This window comes from Amphiura filiformis, chromosome 14 (genome assembly GCF_039555335.1).
Source record: "Amphiura filiformis chromosome 14, Afil_fr2py, whole genome shotgun sequence".
Taxonomy (NCBI): domain Eukaryota; kingdom Metazoa; phylum Echinodermata; class Ophiuroidea; order Amphilepidida; family Amphiuridae; genus Amphiura; species Amphiura filiformis.
In genome coordinates this window covers 46,483,403-46,502,811 of record NC_092641.1, presented here as the reverse complement: position 1 = coordinate 46,502,811, position 19,409 = coordinate 46,483,403, and the positions used below count along the sequence as shown (strand labels likewise).

At 35.8% G+C, this 19,409-nt stretch overlaps 1 protein-coding gene across 3 annotated transcripts in view; it reads right to left on the bottom strand.

Moving 5' to 3' along the window:
- Nucleotides 1–15,485, bottom strand: part of LOC140170199 (protein sel-1 homolog 3-like) — a 45,210-nt gene extending 29,725 nt beyond the window's left edge. For 2 of the 3 annotated variants that reach the window (XM_072193531.1, XM_072193530.1), the window contains exons 1-7: nucleotides 15,384–15,485; nucleotides 9,737–10,364; nucleotides 5,735–5,861; nucleotides 5,230–5,354; nucleotides 2,433–2,548; nucleotides 1,232–1,423; nucleotides 236–374 (exon numbers count right to left, since the gene is read on the bottom strand). In XM_072193531.1, the coding sequence (XP_072049632.1) occupies nucleotides 236–374; nucleotides 1,232–1,423; nucleotides 2,433–2,548; nucleotides 5,230–5,354; nucleotides 5,735–5,861; nucleotides 9,737–10,364; nucleotides 15,384–15,461 (1,405 nt within the window). In that variant the 5' untranslated portion in view covers nucleotides 15,462–15,485. The remainder of the gene's footprint in view (nucleotides 1–235; nucleotides 375–1,231; nucleotides 1,424–2,432; nucleotides 2,549–5,229; nucleotides 5,355–5,734; nucleotides 5,862–9,736; nucleotides 10,365–15,383) is intronic. The other variant, XM_072193532.1, reaches the window with a different exon arrangement.
- Between the last annotated feature and the right edge of the window lie 3,924 nt (nucleotides 15,486–19,409).

Below are 19,409 nucleotides of genomic sequence, written 5' to 3'. Positions count from 1 at the left end.
CGTTTTTTGCCGGGCCTTAGATATAGCCAAACAAAGGAACTATTTCCTTTTGTTTCCTTTTGTTTTGGAAACTATTTTATTGCTCATATCTTTGGAACTGGTTGTTCAATTTCAATGGGGTTTTCTTCAAAATGCAGCTTTGTAAATGTTTTTACTATCCTATAAGAAACTGAAAATTTAATATTTCCGAGTTCGACTGATTTTGCTTGATCGCATCACAATTATTTCAACTTACTTTTTCTTTGAATCCAATCTATACGTGCCTTGAATGTATCAAATACTAGCTCCATCTTGCTGTTAAAATTCCTACATTTGTTGTATGTTTCCTCTATACCAACCATGTACATGTCTTCAGTCAGTCTTGGAAAACGAATCTATGCAAGCAAATTATAAAAACACAAAATTAGGCCAATTTTTTACACTTTTTTGAAAAAAGAAATAAAAGGGCAAAAAAATTCATTAATGCTGGTGAATAAACTAAGGCCAAAAAAAAAAATGTTTGTTTGTCCATAGAGGCTTATGAAACAGTTGGGTCGGTAGGTCGGATTTTTTAAAATTTTTTTTTTACAGATATTGCACTTGAAACTGACAATTTGAAGACTGGTAAATAAGTCAAAACACACAGCACTTTACTGGTGGAAATTCTAAATTTGTCAAATACTAGCTCCATCTTGCTGTTAAAATTCCTACATTTGTTGTATGTTTCCTCTATACCAACCATGTTGAGATGGTTCTGCATGTTATACTGTTCATTTTCTTTACATTTTCTTTCTTTAAATTTATACTAACCACTGTTTTATACGATGTCCCATCGATGCCAAAAAAAAAAAATCAAAAAAAAAAAAAAAAAAAAATTCAAAAAAAAAAAAAAAACGGTCGGGAACCAGGGTACACGGTCGGTCGGACGTGGACAAACAAACAATTTTTTTTTTATTTTAATGTGTGAGGGAGCTTTGAGACGAACCTTTTTTGATCAGAGCATGCATGCATGCATGCGTACAAGGGCGTTTTTCGGCACGCTTGCAGTGCAAGCACAAAAAAGCAATGACATCACTACCAAAGTTGAGGTGAGCCAAAGAATAGACCAATTTTGGTACACCAACTGTCAGTTCCAGAAGTGGGTATAAAATAAGTACAACAGCTACACTGTGAACATTTGGCAATTTTCATACAGTATATTGTACTCAGCTACACAAGGCAGCTGTTGCATTTACCCACTTCTATCACTCACCTGTTTAGAATCAAGCACTCTATTCCTCCATATAGTGGTCTCCGCCATGTACCCTCTGAAGCTTGGTACCGATGAGCTGCCTCCTAGATGCAGGAGGCCCTCTGTATCGTTGTAACTCACAGGATGCATGAAGCTGGCTTGGGCTGTGATCGTCTTGCTGAAACCTTTCTCATGACTCATTGTGAGCTTCCACTGTGGAAAAAAATAGGAAATCAATAAATTGTTGTAGCCCAATTCGCTGTTGAAGTGACGTAATAAATCGGATTAACTACCATAGCAATGGATGAATACAATTTTGACTATATTGCCCTGCACTACAAGCAGGTTGCGCTTATCAGCTGTGTATGTCTGCAATCATAGATTGAATACAATACCGCTCTTTTCAAAGATACTTATCTTACTGGTGCGAGTGATCAGAATGATATGGTTCAATGCATAGGTACTGCGTGAACATTGTAGTGCAAGGCGATAAAGTCAAAAATTGTATTCATCCACTGCTATGGTAGTTAATCCGATTATTACGTCACTTCGACAGCGAATAACAAGGAAGTTATGTGAAAAGATTTGAAACTTTTGACTAGGCTCAAGCGATTATTAATTTTTCAAAAATAAATTGAGAACCTGATGGTTTGAAAACATCATATCACAAGCATCGCTATTCTTCCAATTTCTTTGAATTGAATTTTGCTGTGATTGTCCAGAAAACACCCTTTTGAAGGGGGTATGTCAAGTTCAACTGGATTTCAACTGGAATAGTCCAATGTTACACCCATGTTGCAATGTACAACAAATAATTTTTTGGTCTAATGTCTGAGGCTACCTAAATGACAGATATAACTTTATCATTTAGGTAGCCCCAGACATTAGACAAAAAAAATATTTGTTGTACATTATTACAATTGCAACATTGGTGTAACATTGGGCTATAATTCTAGTCGAGTAAGTTGTTAGTTTCTATCAATTTTATAGAAACGTAACCTCATGAGAACTACCTGCCTATTGATCAAAAAAGGAGTTTTCATTATCAATTGACCAATCAGCAACATTGTTAGAATAATTTCACCACACAAGAAAATTGGGGTGAATTATTTGCAAAACTCCATTCTGATTGGTGATTAAAATGAAGATATCATGTAATTGACCAATCAGAGGCAGTGTTAGATCAGCAGGTAGTGCTCAGGGGGTTAATTTGCTTACTTACCTTTTTACCATCTTGACTAAAGACAAGCCTAATCCACTGATGTTTTGGCAAGCGATAGTTACTCAACATACTGGAGGCTTGTCCATTGGCTTGCATAATCTGAATGTGGACTTCACCTGAAATATGAAAAAAGTAACAGAATCACTACATTATAATTTTATAGGTTTATTGCATATTGTCATCATTGGTTAACATGATTTAAGGTAGACTTAAGTGTAGCGTCCAACCCGGGGGCACTTCCATAACAGATATGCATCATCTGCCTCGGGATAGACCCCTTTTTCAAACCGGCTTGTACCCAATGACCCCCTTTTTGTGTTATGGTCTACCTATTACCCAATGACCCCCTTTAAAAAAAATTCATGTACTCAATGACCCCCTTTTTTCTATTTCCTGCTACCCAATGACCCCCCTTTTTAATTCCCCAATTTAGGTGGTATTTGTGTTCTCCTCCAGAAATAATGAGATTTCTCAAATTTCCAAGGTGGCCAAGTTGTTTTTTTGCAGTTTGGCACTTATTTATGTGTACTTAATGATACTCTTTTGGCAATCCTATACCCAATGACTCCCATTTTACAATTTGTTACCCCAATGACCATCCTTTTTTCAAAGTTTCATACCAAATGACCCCATTTTTTTAGGTTGTGTACTGAATGACCCCATATTTTTGTAATTGTACATTTGACCTGAATGCCCCCTACTTTTAACATGGCCGAGGCACATCCCTGCCATTTCAGATAGGGAGTGCCCCCCCCCCCCCGGGCGTCCAATAAAAACCAATTTTCAGGTTGATCCTCCATGTAATTATTCTGTCTAAGCTAATCCTATCCTTAAGCCTAATCCTAACCTTAATTTCTTGTAAAATGGTTACTTTTTCACTTTCTAACATACAAACCGTCTCAAAAGTAAGGTCTTTATAATTGGAAACTTTCTTTCCTAAGGTACCATTCCAACAATGCCTAGAAAAGGTGCTTTTTTGCCTTGTAAAAGTTCAAACGGTGTTTGCCATTAGATTGTATGAATGGTTAGTAACGTATAAACCTTAAGGTCAATAGGCCTCAATGGGACTTGACCTATTTTGCTGTGTTACCTAGGTAACGAAACATCCTAGATGGTGCAATCCTATCCTTATTTGAATTGTTTTATCAAAACGAACAATTAGACACCTCTTTTGGCAAGATCAGAGCATTTTGATGTTTTTGACACCCTTTTCCCGCCAAAAACTACTCCGGTTCAATTGCTATCAGGTAGGCACCGGAGTTTCGCGCGGTTCGCGCAAAAGCGCACATTTTCGCGAATTAGGGTGTCCAAAGCGCATTTTGGGTTCCATCGAGAATGTTCACGATTTTGACCCATCGATAAGCTTAAAGTTAAAACTTACGATTTTATGCCCCAAATCGGCAGCATTTACAAGAAAATTCACGCAATATTGGTTCTAACTTCACTTATGTACATCAAAATACAAATAACGATCATTAGACCAAGCATAATGTGGGGAAATTTGCCCTTGCTTTCGACATTTCGATCGACGATTTGTGATGGTCGCCATCTTTATTTTTATTTTTTCCAGAAACTGGAAATGAACCGGAAGTCGTTCGTAATTGATTGACATGCCATTGTTTTACCGATGTTTTTTTCGTGTTTTGCATTGAAAACAGGGGATCGCGCATTTTAGCGCATTTTGACCTATTTTTTGGCGCATTTTTTTGCGCATTTTGAAAAGTGGCCAGCGCATTTTGCCGTTTTAAATCACGTGAAACTCCGGTGCCTACTATCAGGCATTTTTGTGTAGCCCATCTTGTCACCTATGGTAAAAGAACAGCTTCCCGCCTACTTGATGTTTTTGACACCCTTTTCCCGCCAAAAACTACTCCAGTTAAATTGCTATCAGGCATTTTTGTGTAGCCCATAATGTCAACTACCTGTGGTAAATGAACAGCTTTTCCCCCAAACTGATACCAAACACCCCATCTGAGGGGCCAGGCTCACACATGCATATATTGGTGTTTTCACATCATGGGCATGTGTTGTTTGTTTACATCAAAGACCCCATCAGCCCTCGAATTAACCCACGGCACCCATGGCATTTTGCCATGGGTGCCCATCCCCACTGCTGTAATGCCCTCAAAATATGTCCTTTACCCAAGGCAGTCACTTGCCGTGCCCTCTAATGAAGTTGCCGTCGGTGCCCCAGCCCTGCCCCTTCATTATAAAATCTTCTATCTATGTTTCTGTGTGTTTTCTTCACTTTTGAGAAATTGCCTTGATGCCCTTCTCAAATTTTTAACAGTTGCCATGATGCCCTCTTGAAATATTACAAACTGCCGTGCTGCCTTGCCTTTTCAGTGAAAATCCAAGGCAATTATCAACTTGCCCTACAAAAGTTGCTGTGCCCCTTCAGATCCTTAATTCGAGGGCTGGACCCCAATATCGATTAAGTGACATCACTGGAAAAAGGTCTACATGTATAACCATACCTTTAGGGTTAAGGAATATCAGCGGTGTAATATACAGATTGGTGTACTGTGTCTTCCTGTGTAGTATACTACATAGATGTTGCTTGCAATAGTCCACTATGTACTGTAAAAAATTTTGCGTACATTAATTTTTGCGCACAACACAGCTACCACGAAAATAAAAACACGCCAATATTTTCACAGAAAACTCAGAATCGCGAAATTAAAAACAAGCAATGCAGTTCAAAATCGGCAAAGCGCGGAAAATTGCACATACAAAAATTACCACTTCTACAGTATATGACAGTGAATATCATAATGGTGAACCTACTGAACTTTACCTTTAGGGTTTAAGAATATCAGCGGTGTAACATACAGATTGGTGTACTGTGTCTTCCTATGCAGTATACTACATAGATGTTGCTTGCAATAATCCACTATGTAGATGACAGTAGATATGGTGAACCTTACATGTATGGAGAAAAAAAAGTATCAAAATATGGTGTTTGTGAAAAATCATAGCTACTTGAAGGAAAGGGCATACGCTGGTGAAGTGACGTAATAAATCGGATTAATTACCATAGCAATAGGTGAAAACAATTATAAATATATCGCGCTGCACTACAGGCAGGTTGCTCTCATCATCACATGTGTATGTCTACAATTATAGACAAAAAGTCTGCATTTTCCTGTGTGAGTATTGACAAAGTTGCACACTTGAGCTATTCTGGGTATCAAGCATGTTATTTTTTGCTCCGGGTATGAGGGTTCCCGGGCGGGGCTTGAATTCCCGCAAAATGAAATGTGCAGTGACTCTCCGAGAGTATAAATACTATAAATACTTACCTTGGATCAGTGAGGTGTTTTGCTTTTTGAATTTTCAAGTATTTACTCTTGAATTCTGGGAGTTGTCTCGTGATCCCTGTTAATGCTCCTGCCATAGCTACTGGATATTTTGCTAGTTGAACAATGTCTGAAAAAGTGAGGAACAATTAAGATGAAGAAAACGCTATTACCTTATGTACTTTTTCCAAATATGGAACAGTATTATCAATAAAAATTCCTTTAAAAGGAATAGGGTGGGCAAATGAAAAATTGTCAAGAGAAATGAAAGAATGAGTAAGTCAAGTTCACAATGAATAAAAATTCCTTTAAAAGGAATAGGGCGAGCAAATGAATTGTCAAGATAAAGGTGTAGTTCCATATTGATAAGTCCAAGTAAAATAAAAAACATGTTTTACGTCCAGGTTTTTGAAAAAAAGGAGTAGGAGGGGCCTTTTTATTTTGTATCGCAGAATCGATGTAAATACCCATATTTAGAGCTATTTTAGCGTGCACAATAATGCCTGAAAAAGGAGGAGGCCTCTTTTTATTTGTTGTTCTGAGGGGTAGGCCCCCTCTAATGATCTCGAAACCTTCCAAATTGTTTCTTGTATATTGAGAAGGCTATAAAAAGCATCTCAACTCCCTAGACATAATTTTTGAAAAGTTATAGGGCCTAACTGAATTGCAAAATATAAAAATATAATTGAAGAAACCTCCAAAAAGGAGGGAGGGGACGTGAAACATGTTTATTTTTGTATTTGGCCTAATGCAGTATTACTTAGATTATCACTTGTCATCATTAGCAGAGGAGTGAAATTTTGATTGAAAGAATTAAACTAAGGGACGCACCATTTGATACTGAGAGGGGGTAGGAAGTTGGGGTCGGGGAAAGTTTTTTATTTTTTATAGTTGGTGGAGAAAGTTTTTTTTTTTTGCTCATGAAGTGGGTGAAGTTTTTTTTTTTTTTGAAAAACTTCCTACCCCACCCTGAGAATCTAATGGTGCATCCCTAATAAGGTTTGTGTTTGAAGTTATATAAATAACGAACTAAGAGCAATCGAATTAGGACAACAAAATAAAAAAATTAAAACCCACACCATAGGACTGTACGGTAAAACATGTACCAACAGGCTACTTTTTAGTCACCCACCTTTGTAGGACTACACAACAAAATAGCCCTCCACCATAGGACTTTGCGGTAAAATATTTAGAGGAGTATGCCAATTAAGGCCAAGTAAAAAAAAATGTATATGTCCGGACTTTTTCAAAAATTGGTGAGGGAGGTCCTTATTATTTGTTATCGTGTTATTGTTTTACCATTCATTTCTGTGTAAAATTGCAATGGCAAATGTTTGTCAACACATCATAAAATCGGGGCGGCCCCAGATATTTTTGTTATTTCCCCAAAGCCCTACCCCTAGCTTGAAGAAAGTGTTTGCAATGTGTTTATAAATGATAACTAAGAACTTCTAAACATGTCATTTCATCACAACAATTTTATAAACAAAGTAAGGAAGCAAATAGGAAAAATAACTAAAAAAAGACAAATTTGCTGGTATTTTCATTTTGCAGGGTACAATTAGTAATTAAGCTTTTAACGAAGATAAAACAATAGATTTGTCTCATGTTCCCCATGCGCATTTGATTTATGCTGTGCATTTGCTCGAGCAAAATTGCAGAAGTTGATTTTTTTTTTTTTTTTTTACATTTTAATGAAATTTAGCTGAAAATTGGCTGTAAAATCAATGTTCACATTCAAATTTGTTTCTGATTGCCAAAATTGGTGTTGTTCACTTTATAACAAATAGAAAACACAAGCTGCATTAGATTTCAAACTTCCATGAGATGCAAGACAAATCTGTTTTTTTTTTTTGGGGGGGGCTTTGCCTATAAAAACACTATATCTTTGAACAGTTAGGCAAAATGACAATAACATAAATATTCTTGTAACGACACTCATGGGCCTGAGAGTATTACAAAGTTGATTCTAGCAAATGTTTATAGTTTACACAGAAGTTGATTTGCAAGATTCAAATGATTCCCGCAAATTTATTCTGCAAGAAAGAAAATTGATTCTCGCACTGTGAAACAAAATTCTGACCCTGTAGAGGCATATGCTTACACAATAATAACTGTGCACCATCTATTTGCAGTCATTGTGTGAAATCTGAGGGTTTTGTTTTGAGCCAAGGTATTTTTCCGAGGGAGCAGTAATTCCAGAAGCAAAATACCGAGCTTAGTTGAAAAATTTCATGGGAGGGCGCTTTGGGCAGGGGGGGGGGGGCAATTAATTCAAATATATGTACTGTACTGACGCGAGTATAGTCCCACCCCGTTTTTGGGAGAACATTTTTCAAAATTGGGGGGTGGGACTATACTCAAAAAAAAAAAATTCAAGATGTTTTGTATTTTTAATATGAAAATTGATAATTTGTATTCATGTCATACTCTATTAATGATTTCAAAATGCATTAATTAAATTTGAATGAATGATCCTAGCATTTAGGTCTAGGTCCTGGGACACTCCAAAGCTGAAAAAATAAATAACTTCATTAAAAAAAAAATTTCTGACATTTTTCGAAAATTTGGGGGTGGGACTTTACTCGAAAGTTTTTTTCTGATGAATTTTAATTTTTATAGATTTTTAAAGTAAGAAAATAAAATTGATGCCCCTCCTCCAAAAAAAAAGCAATGTGCTCTACAGGAAACAAATTGTGTATATATTTTGTTTGGCCTACTAAAGAGATTTCATGTTGGCTGAATTATGGACAAGTGTGCAAGTCATTAAAATGGCTAATTACGTTCAGCATTCACTGTACAATGCATTGTGTAATAAAACTGCTGATGTGTAGAATTGCCATTGATTCAAGCTGTTACACTGTGTTGTAATGCCAATGTAAATTATGTCTAAAATAGAAATGATTCAATCAATTAATCAATAAATACTTTAATATCATCACAAATCACTGAACTGAAAGATCTGGAACATATTTGAAATCAAAATATATTGTTTGATTGGTTATGATAAAGCAAGAAAAAACAAATGCCCTTTCCCAACAGACCCATCAATGCTTTCATCCAAGGATGTATTCAACTGGTAAAATTTGGAGGAAAATAGCAAAAAGTCAACCTAAAATACACGATTTTCTGTGTATTTTAGCTGAAAACTATGTAAAAACAAAATAAATAAAAATTCTGAATGACCGATCGACCAATTTTGGAGCTGAAAGGGCAATACAACATCTTTTTTCTTGGCCCAATGTCACAAACAAATGCTAAGTACCGGAACAATTTTGCTGGTACAAAATAGATAAACATTTTAAAATTAAATTGAAACATTTGATGGCAATTAACATTGCCTACACCCATGCACAATTAACAAATGCTAATAAAGGCTCAACATTAATTTTAAAGAAAATATTTAAAAAATGTAAACAAAGTGACAAATAAACGAACACACAATCAGGGGGTAGAATTCTGCATATTGCAGCCTTGAGATTAATGCACTGTTTTCAAATGCAGGATTTTTTTTCTAACTTCTCCTAGCATCTACTAAATTGTTGGTGGGTATGTTCCCCCGGAATTTTGAGGTTGTTGGTCTTTTGGAGCTGATGGTGTACCGATAAAAGGGGGTGTTTTGGAGCTGCGAACCGGGGTGCAAACAAGTAAAATGGGGACTTTTGGAGCTGCGAACAGTCAAAATCAAGGGTCTTCCTTGACTTTTTGGTTGAAAATCGCCTGAAAAATATAGAAATATGAGGAATGAACAATTTTGGGGTCTTTTAGAGCTGAAATTATCAAAATCAAGGGTATTTCGGAGCTCAATTTCGGTCAAATACAGGAGGTCTTTTGCAGCTGCGAAATACTCCCCCTTTGGCAGATATTTCCAAAATCTTCCACAGGGGTAGTGTGGATTTTAAATGGAATAGCCCAAACACTGCTACATGTACATGTAGCTGTTCAATACAAGGAAAATTATTACTATAATTATTATCATTATTATTATTATTATTTGATGCTTACCTGATTCATAAGCGCACCTCAGTGCCTCCTCCTCCCTAAACCTCATCAATATCTGCGTATCCCATCTCAAACACACCAATTTCTCATAATTTCTTCTCGGTCTTTCATACGGCATAAGTGATGCAACCGAATACACTGAATTTGCTAGCGACAGCTCGTAGGCCTTTTTCCTGTTCAAATTAAACACCGACTTCGACAGCACCCACATTCTGTAATTCAAATGCTTGACAATGAGAGAGTGCGGTTTCAGAAAATCCGGCCTGTAGGCCACGCTATCGGGTAATTCGACTTTGACATACATCGTCTGCACTGCATCCAATCCTTCAAAACAATCCCAATGGATGTTGAATATCCTGAAGTTCTCTCGCCGCTCCGTGCTAGCCATGACGTCGACACCCATAACGTCTCCTTCACGGCATGTGTACTCCAACTGTAGCAGCTCCCCTGGTGTGTGAACTTTGGGTGGATTGATCAAGTGAATGAAGTTGAGATCAGTACTTTTTGACGACGAGGCTTCTATCACGATGGAAGATATCGGGATGTCTTCAATTCGTGGGACTTTTACTTCCGGTATCTTTGGGTGTGGTCGATGGAGCTGATCCATCTGTGGGATGTCAATGTTTTGAACCTTGATAATAAAATGAAGGACAAAATGCTTATTGAATGAATACAGAATGAAGATTATTTACACCTCTCTTTCCATACAGACCAGCATGCTTATATAGGCTTTTAGCCTGGCTTGAGCATTTTGTTTGAGCCTGGTCCCATCAGGACCCAAGTGTGTCTCCACAATTATTGACAAAAATTAGTCATTTAAAATTAGAGACAAGCTTAAGGTGGTACCCCTGGCCAATTGTGTGCCTACTTTTGCATTTTCTCAAAAATTATAGCATATTGGTGACAAGTAAAATATGTATATTATAGGGGCAAGGACTACAACTGCGGCACTGGGAATTTTATTTCAGCACAGACAACAGTTGTGGAGTTACAGTCAAAAATGAGGGAAAACCAATATTTGATCAATAAATCAATAGCTACTTGCCTTGAGTTGTTGAATTTCCAGTGCAATAGTTGTAGTCATTGCACCTATAATATGCATATCTTACTTGTCACCAAATCATTATAATTTTTAAGAAAAATGCAAAAATAGGCAAAAACTGGTAAGGGGTGTAGTACCGCCTTAATATCTCCATTATTTACCATGATATCTGCACCTGTCTTCTATTTTCATTTGTAAGTGGTGCAGATTATCTTTCCATTAAAATCCCAATATTTTGATGTAAATAAACAACACATAAAATGCATGGTCTCTGAACTAATTTTGACTTTATTGACACTCCGTATTGCTTTGTCAGCAAGTTGTTGACGTCGGATCTTGGAGATCCGACGTCGACGATTGTCGACAATGAAAATTCTAATTACTCAACAACAGCCCTAGTTTACAATAATTTGCCATTCGTTCCTTCATTCACATTTTGAAATGTAACAGGCTACAATATGAACTTACCTAAATCAATATGACAATAGTTTTTAATCCAATAGCAAGTTTTAGGGACCGTTTACAATTTACAAACACTTGTTAGGGGAGCCTGATGCAAAAAATTTCATCGCAAAACTTTTTCAGGCCCCCCCCCCTTCAGACCTCAAAAACTTCAGGGCCCCCCCTTTTTGACATGAAAATTATGGGTTAACCCCATGGAAAAGCATATAAACTTAATTTTCCCATAAAATTTGTGGTCATTTTTTCAGGCCCCCCCCTTAGGAGGGTCAAAAATTTAAGGGCCCCCTTTTGCATCAGCCCCCCTAACAAGTGTTTGTGAACTGTCCCTTATCTTCTGTATTTAACTAGGCTGGTCCTGGCTCTTTTAAAGTATTTAATACAGGCAGTGTTGTTAATTTACCGGTAAATTAAAAATGGCGGTAAATTACCGGTAAAAAATGGTAAAATAAGTAAATTAAGTAAATTATAAAAAGAGTTAAAATGGACGATAAAAATTCAATTCTTTTCATATTAAGAGCTACATAGATACTTGAACACAGTCCTGTTTAGTTGAATATACCTTTCCAGATGAAAATTAGCTTCATGAATAAAGCTGAAGTTGTAAGAAGTGAAACAAAAGTTGTGTAGTATTTTACGTACATTTTTAGCAAGTGTTTCAATGTTTTCTCTCATAACAATACATGGATACAGAGCCTGTCTAGCCACTCGGCACTGGACTATAGGGCCCACCATCTGAGAAAACTACATTCAGTATTATACAATAACATTGCATGTTTTCATCATTTTCGTGGTAGAATAGTTATAATACTAGGAATTTCAATGGAATGAACACAAAGTTTGTATTTGATCCAACGGCCGTTATCGTATTTCGCGTATTTCAAACAGCAACGCGAACCCACAACATTGGATACAATACTAAACCAATACCGAGTTAACTTACAGACACGCAGTTGCATACGCTGGCATACATCATGTGGTGTACACTGTACGCAAACAAATTGTCACGCTTGTGTCAGGCTGTGTTCATTCAATTGAAATTTGCACTCATGACTGATGGTAATGATCCTAGTCCTTCATACACGTATTTGGATCTAGTTAAAAGTAAACTTGTCAAATGTTATACTTCTAGGATGCTAACTTCAACTTATGTAGAATGATGATGTTTTGCCCAAAATACATGTACAGTGTTGTACACAGGGAACACTTTGGTAAAACAGAGACAGAGCATTTATATTCTGAATGATGTGAAATCAAAATCTTCAGTCAAAAGCTCACTCATATTTGTGACAAAAAATATGGGACATTTTACCTTGAGTTGTACAGTTCCTTTTAAATGTTTTTTAGAAAGCTTGTGAGATAGTCAAGCCATGATCAACCCCTCACAATTTGGAAGCACCATTGAGGGGGCTTGGGAGGGGGTGCTGCTTTCAGTGCTTTCATAATTTCATTAGCCAGGTTTAAATTATAAGATTTAATATGTGAAAGTTTTGAGGTGTTATTGTTTCATTTCTTTCTTATGATCATGAATGCTAATGCAATAAATATACAAGTATATGCAAGTCACAAGAACATCAGCTGAATACACAGTATATTGTACACTATATTATAGTAAAAGTATGGGCAGTTATATAGGTAGCAGGGGTCTACAAAATCATTATTTCAAGTAAGTTGTGCAAATATTGCAAACAAAAATGGCATCTACTATAAAACAAACAAACAAAAACAATATTATTAGAATTTTTAATAAAAAAATCCATTTTTTTTCATAATTTACTTAATTTACTTATTTTACCATATTTTACCATGGTAAATTAAGATAGCAGTAAATTACCGGTAATTTACCATGTAAATTAACCGGTAATTTACCGACTCACAACACTGAATACAGGTACTGACTGTATTTAAATAATGTGGGTGGTGGGGCGGCTGCCCTGGGTGGTCCTGGGGCCATTGACCATTTCTTTTTTTAAAAAAATACATACTGGCGCAAATCACCTTGCATTTTGTGAAAATTATAAGAATCACATGGAATGGGACACCAAAATGCAAATACCAATACATCTCTAGAAATTTTTTTGTTATTTTATATTACTATGCAGTTTTTGGACCCGGGAAAACCAACAAATCACATACCAGATGCTTGAATCTGAATTTATTTAGGAATTATTAGGTTTCGTGTGTAAACAACGTAAAGCGGGACACCAAACTTATTTGCTCCATTTCTTAAAATGTGTAATGAATTTGACCAATTTCTTTTTGGTAGCTGATTTATATACTGCACCAGCATTAATTAAAACTGAATTATATATTTTTTGAAGTTGATAAACATTAAAAAACTTAGCATAAAAGTTCACATGGTAAATTTTTGGTGGGACACCAAAGGGCTTCGTAATGAGGTAAATCATGCAATTTTGCTATTTTTTTTACTTGGACTATAATCATTTAATGCTTTGAAAATCAACATGTTGCCAATACCTAACATTTGATTAAGTAACAAGTTTAAATCTATCAGTTTCAAGAAAAGTATTTTAATTGCATGGTTTCACACGTAAAAAGTGGGACACCAAAATTTACATGTGAAACTTTTTGTCGAAAAGCCTGTATTCACTATTTTGACAATGTGTTTTAAATATGAATCCAAATAGTGATTTTATTTTTAATTTAGTACATTTTGGTAACAAGAAAAACCAGAAAGGAACATATAAATATAAAAAATGAAAGAGGTACAGGTTATCATAATCTTTTTATGTCACAATAAAAAGGCAAAAAATTACCCATTTTTCACATTTTTGTTAAATTTTCATTATCTTTTATGATTTTCAACCAAATTCAAAGTATTTCATGTTATGCATATTGATAGTAGTAAACATAAAAATCTTAAATCTTTGGGATATTTTCACGTAAATATGCTTAAAATATGCTTTAAAATTTTGCTATTGGGATTCACATTTATGGAATCACCCATTTGGGTATCTCAGGTCTCAATATAATGTCAGAAACACACATGTATGTAACATTCATTAAAATATATCTTGCTTTTTGTTTTTCAAAACTTTAAATCAAGTTTTAACTCGAACATGATGTATTCCGAATTATATCAGTCTTCTTCACTCCGATACCCACTAAACTCTCCGTATACATTTGAGGATATGGGGAAAATGGGGGGTGACTCATTTAAATTTTTAAAAATCATGCAGAACATTATGAAATAATAATTATTATCACCAATTTGTTAAAAATATGTCTTTCAATAGTATATCTCCTATTTTTTTTTTTTTTTTAATAATTTTATTTATAACAAACAAATGTCTATCTGGTGAAAACATTATAAAATTTATCAGGTTCAGTTCACTACATTGTAGTCTACCCTGGTATCCCAATACCATATTCATTCCAATAAGCGCCCATGGGCCAGGGCGCTTAACAAAGTCATTTTGGGTGGGCGCTTATTTTTTACCTCGTTTACCTAATTTTTTTGTAAGGGCCGTTATTAGAGACAAATTTACATATATGTTATAAAAGAAATGGTACCCTTTAGCAAATTGAAAATACCCTGGGTGGGCGCTTATTGGGACATGGGCGCTTATTGGAACGAATACGGTAATTGGATAGAGATGGCTAAAAAATACAGAAAAAAAAAAGGATTAAAAAATTTTGCAGAACAAATTTTCTTGCTAGTTTAGTAGCAACTTGTACAATAATGAATTATTTTCAGATTTCGCAACTCAAACGTGGCCAAAAAATAATAACGAGGCCAAAATTCTTGGCTAGACCTCTCGAGCAAGTCCGACCGAGTGAAATGCTTTACAAGCATGCAAAGCGTCATGCTTCAGCGAAGCCGACTAGATTTCAAACAGTGTCAAATGCAATGGTCCCTCAAATGTGAAGCTCATCGGTGAGTAAATTCGTGACTACACTTCTGGAGCAACTTAGTGTTGATAGCGCGAGTCATGCATGCATGGCATACATGCATGATCATTCAGGATGATGATCATATTTGATCACCAGTGATTTTTTTTAGTAAGCTTAAAAATAAAATCCTGACCAACTACTAATTGGCATACTTGCCCTTAAAATTTCTAAAACACTTCAATATACATATCATCGTCATTAAAATTTCGAATCCTTTTAAGTTTATCTTCTTACCTCAGCTGTTGTTATTGCTATTATAGAAAGTAGGAAGTGCCACGAAAGCCGAATTCTGCCACTGCTGAACGACGCCATTTTTGTTTTGATTAAATATTAAGGGCGCTCACCACTAAATAAACCACGACGAATAAAGTTGTTCTGCCCTACACTGCAATTATGTTCCACTGGCTGTGAAGCCTCCCGGGGAAGCTTCTTAGGGGTGGTGCAATAATCATGTGTACCCCCGGAGTGGTGAATTATTGGGTGGGGGGGGGGCAAGCATTTTTTGGCTGGTCAAATGGGGGGGGGGCAAGCAATATTTGGGCACCGTTCCCTAAAAAAGTTTAGAAAAACATTAGGAACACGTTCAAATATGCATTAAATTCGGGATCCCAAAAATCTTAGTGTGTAGAGGGGGCAAAGATTTTTTAGCACGTCAAAAGGAGGCAGAGGTTTTTTTTGCACGTCAAAAAGGGGGGAAAAGTTTTTTGGTACAGCCAAAGGGGGAAAGCGATTTTTGGCAGACCACTTTGATAATTCACCCCGGGAATTCACCACCCCGTAGGCCTACACATAATTATTGCACAGCCCCTTACATAACTGGTGTTAGTAAATGAGAACTGAGGGGTTCTCAAGTTCACTTTTTACATAGGCCTACACACAATTTTGTTTTTGTAGTAACTTGCTAAGGGCTGTGCTATGAGCCCCACCCCCCCCCACCCCTGGCCTATTAAATCCAAACAGTGTCAGTGTGCCAAAAAATTGCACCCCCCCCCCTGCCAAAAACTGCTTTCCCCCAACCCCGGCACATGGAGACTATATACCGGTACGTTGGAGGCCTGAAGGAGGGGGCATTCAGGTGACTGGGATGCAGCCACACCACATTTTCCTAATTTTTCAACTCCCTCTCACCCAATGACCATTTTTTTTCCTTTTTTACTGTCATAAAAAAAAAATTGTCAAAAAATTCAAATTTTAATGATATTTCACAAAATTTTGCATCAACAATTTAATTGTCAACTCAACTTTTAAATTTTGGCCCAATATTATTCTCAGTCTCACAGAAAGACCCTTGTTGCATTTTCCCCAATCTTGTGGAAAGACCCCATTGCTTGGTAAAATTTTTGTGTCACTGAAAGACCCTTCTTCTTTGGGCATTCTCACCCAATGTCATCAAAACATGTATACCAAGAAATGAACTAAGTACTCAGCATATAAATTTGTGCCCTCCTTGTGGGTTTGTAAGACAAAATAAAAGAAACAAACAATACAAACTTTATCTGCTTGCATTCTCTTTTTTACAGTGTCGTTAGCTCATTTTTAAGCCTGATGTCCTCCCAGTGAATGTGAAATCCAACATTTTCTCTTCAATCACTGCGCCGTCTTTTTTAAAGACATTTCTTGTTTCGCATTGAGTTGAACTCAAAATTATACCGATGTCTATCACAACTAAAGTATTCAATAAATGGTCATAAAAAGTTACATAAATACATGTAGTGACAGTAACGGTATAGTATACATATGTTTTTGAATGCAACATATGTTGGCATATTCAGGGCGGGGGGCAAAGTCCATGGGGCCCCATTATTTTGATGTAAAGGATAATGCTACACCCCTTCTATATATATTCTATTGCACAAAATAGTGCGAATTACAGAGAGAATAATCAGTTTTTGCCCAAATATTTTAAGTGACAGTGTGTATCACAGATATATTGTACGCGTAACCAAGCGTAATGGTTTGCGTAGAATGTGTTATGGCGCTTAACCCGTCATGTGACCCATATTTTGAATAAGGCCCCCCAAAAGATCACTTTCAGAAGTTGGGTCGGTCGGTCGTTTGGGAAAAGTTTTTTTATCTTTTCTTTTTTTTTTTTTCTAACATTTTTTTAAGTACCAAAAGTATAATGTGAAGTACTTGTATGTATGTATGTAAAACACTCACACTCAGCACAGAATTTCCACCAGACAAATTCAAGGTAAATCCTACTTTATTTGACATGTGCATGTCTGGCAGACTTAAAATACTGCATTTTTAAGTCAACATGTTTTACTTGTGCATGTTGACGCTGGAACCCTCAGCCAGATATACAACTGGACATGGGGAATTAAACTATGCAGGAAATGGTATTTTACAACATTCCTTTTTTATCTTCACTTTTTCTGAAGAAAAGTTCATGAAATTTTTCAAAAAAAAGTTATACGGTCGGGACTGCCGAGATGGTCATTTGGACGAGGACAAGCAAACAACTTTTTTTTTGGCCTAATGGGTAGTGAGGGCAATAGACTATTGATATAAATCACACAGCAAAAATGACACAAAAATCCACACTCAATTTTAGAATACTTGATATTTATTGCATGCATTCTATTCAGTAAAACTGACTGCCCAAGAAATCTTTGATACACAATAAATTCATAGTTATCTTTATACAATATCAACATTAAAAGATATAATGTGCAAAATATCCTCATCATTTACATCAAATTCACAGCATATTATCATGCCTTCCCATGATGCATTGTTGAAATTGTGTTAACCCCCTTGATACTACTGGTCATCTAACAGCATATGTGATTGGTTGATAACTTGAAATGTTCATTTCAATTGCCAATTATGACTAGGCTTTAAACAATATATGATCAAACTTGCATTTGCAGATGATTGTATTAATACCCTTTTTGATTGGTTCAAAATTGGAAAAAAATATTCATTTTGGCCAATCAGCAGGTAGTTCTCATGGGATTAATTACACATTGAATCTTGCTATACTTTGCTAAATAGAATAGTCAATGTTCAAGGAAGATCAACAAAGCCAATTACACATATCGTCGTCTGCATTGCATAGTATCGTATCTCAAAAGGCTGCCCTGTGTGATTTTTTTATATCGTTGATGTATTTCATTTTGTTATTTTATGTTTCGTCATGCTTCTTTCTTTCATGAATAGAAATGAGAATATAGTATTGTGATAATACCTCAAAATTAATATATATATAATTAATTTTACAGTGTATCTCATCACAATTAGATGACAATAATAAAAGTCACACAAGGCAGCCTTTTGAGATGCGACAGTATGTGATGCAGACGACCACATTGCAACATTTATCTCAAACCTAAAAAGCAATTTATCAAAAATTTTCAAATAAATTACTAAATTTAATCACTTGGAGAGCGCCCTCGCAGCTAATAAATCGCAGAGATCACACAATGTGCTGATTTATGGAGGCACTGGAATAGGGCATGCTGGGAAGGGAATAGGGCATGTTGGGAAGGCAAGATAGTCTGCTGTGCATCAAGTTCTCTAATAGATCATATAAGAATTATAATTAGGAGTTGTACATCACGATAGTATGCAAAATATTAAGGTACTAGTTTAATTTACAAGATTATGTTTGCGAAATTTGACCAAATATCGAGAAACCATAGAAGTTGAATTGTGCACGGTTCTTTTCTTGCCAATTTGAGATATTGCTGACTGAGATTGATGCAGGAAAAGTTAATATAAGAATAACACAAAACACTGTCATCTCAGAAGTAAAAATTAAGATGTCCTTCCCTTCCCAGAATTCTTTGCAACATGATACATCACCTCATTTCATCAAATGAATTTTTGAATTCTGCGATATTTAGACACATAAATATGCAAAGAGAATCTTATAAAGTTACTAGCAGCTATCTATTTTGAGCGCTTTAAATTAACTTGAATATCAATACATATCAATATATATCTGTTGCCTACCAGTGATGGTTTATAGACATTTTTTGAAGTACTGAAATTGAAAGGCTCAAAATTGAAACAAACAAACAAAAAACAAACATTAAGAGGACAGATTGTATACTGTAAAAGTAATAAAGAATAAGATTTTGTTATTGTTGCAAATTCAATTTCTCTTGAGTGGGGGCTATTCCAGTTGAAATCCATCACCCCCTATGGATGACATAAGCTTAATCTTCCATACAAGGAGTATGAATTTCAATTGGGATAACCTATATGGGTGACTCCATTTGGAACCTACACCCCCTGTGTGGGAGATTAAAG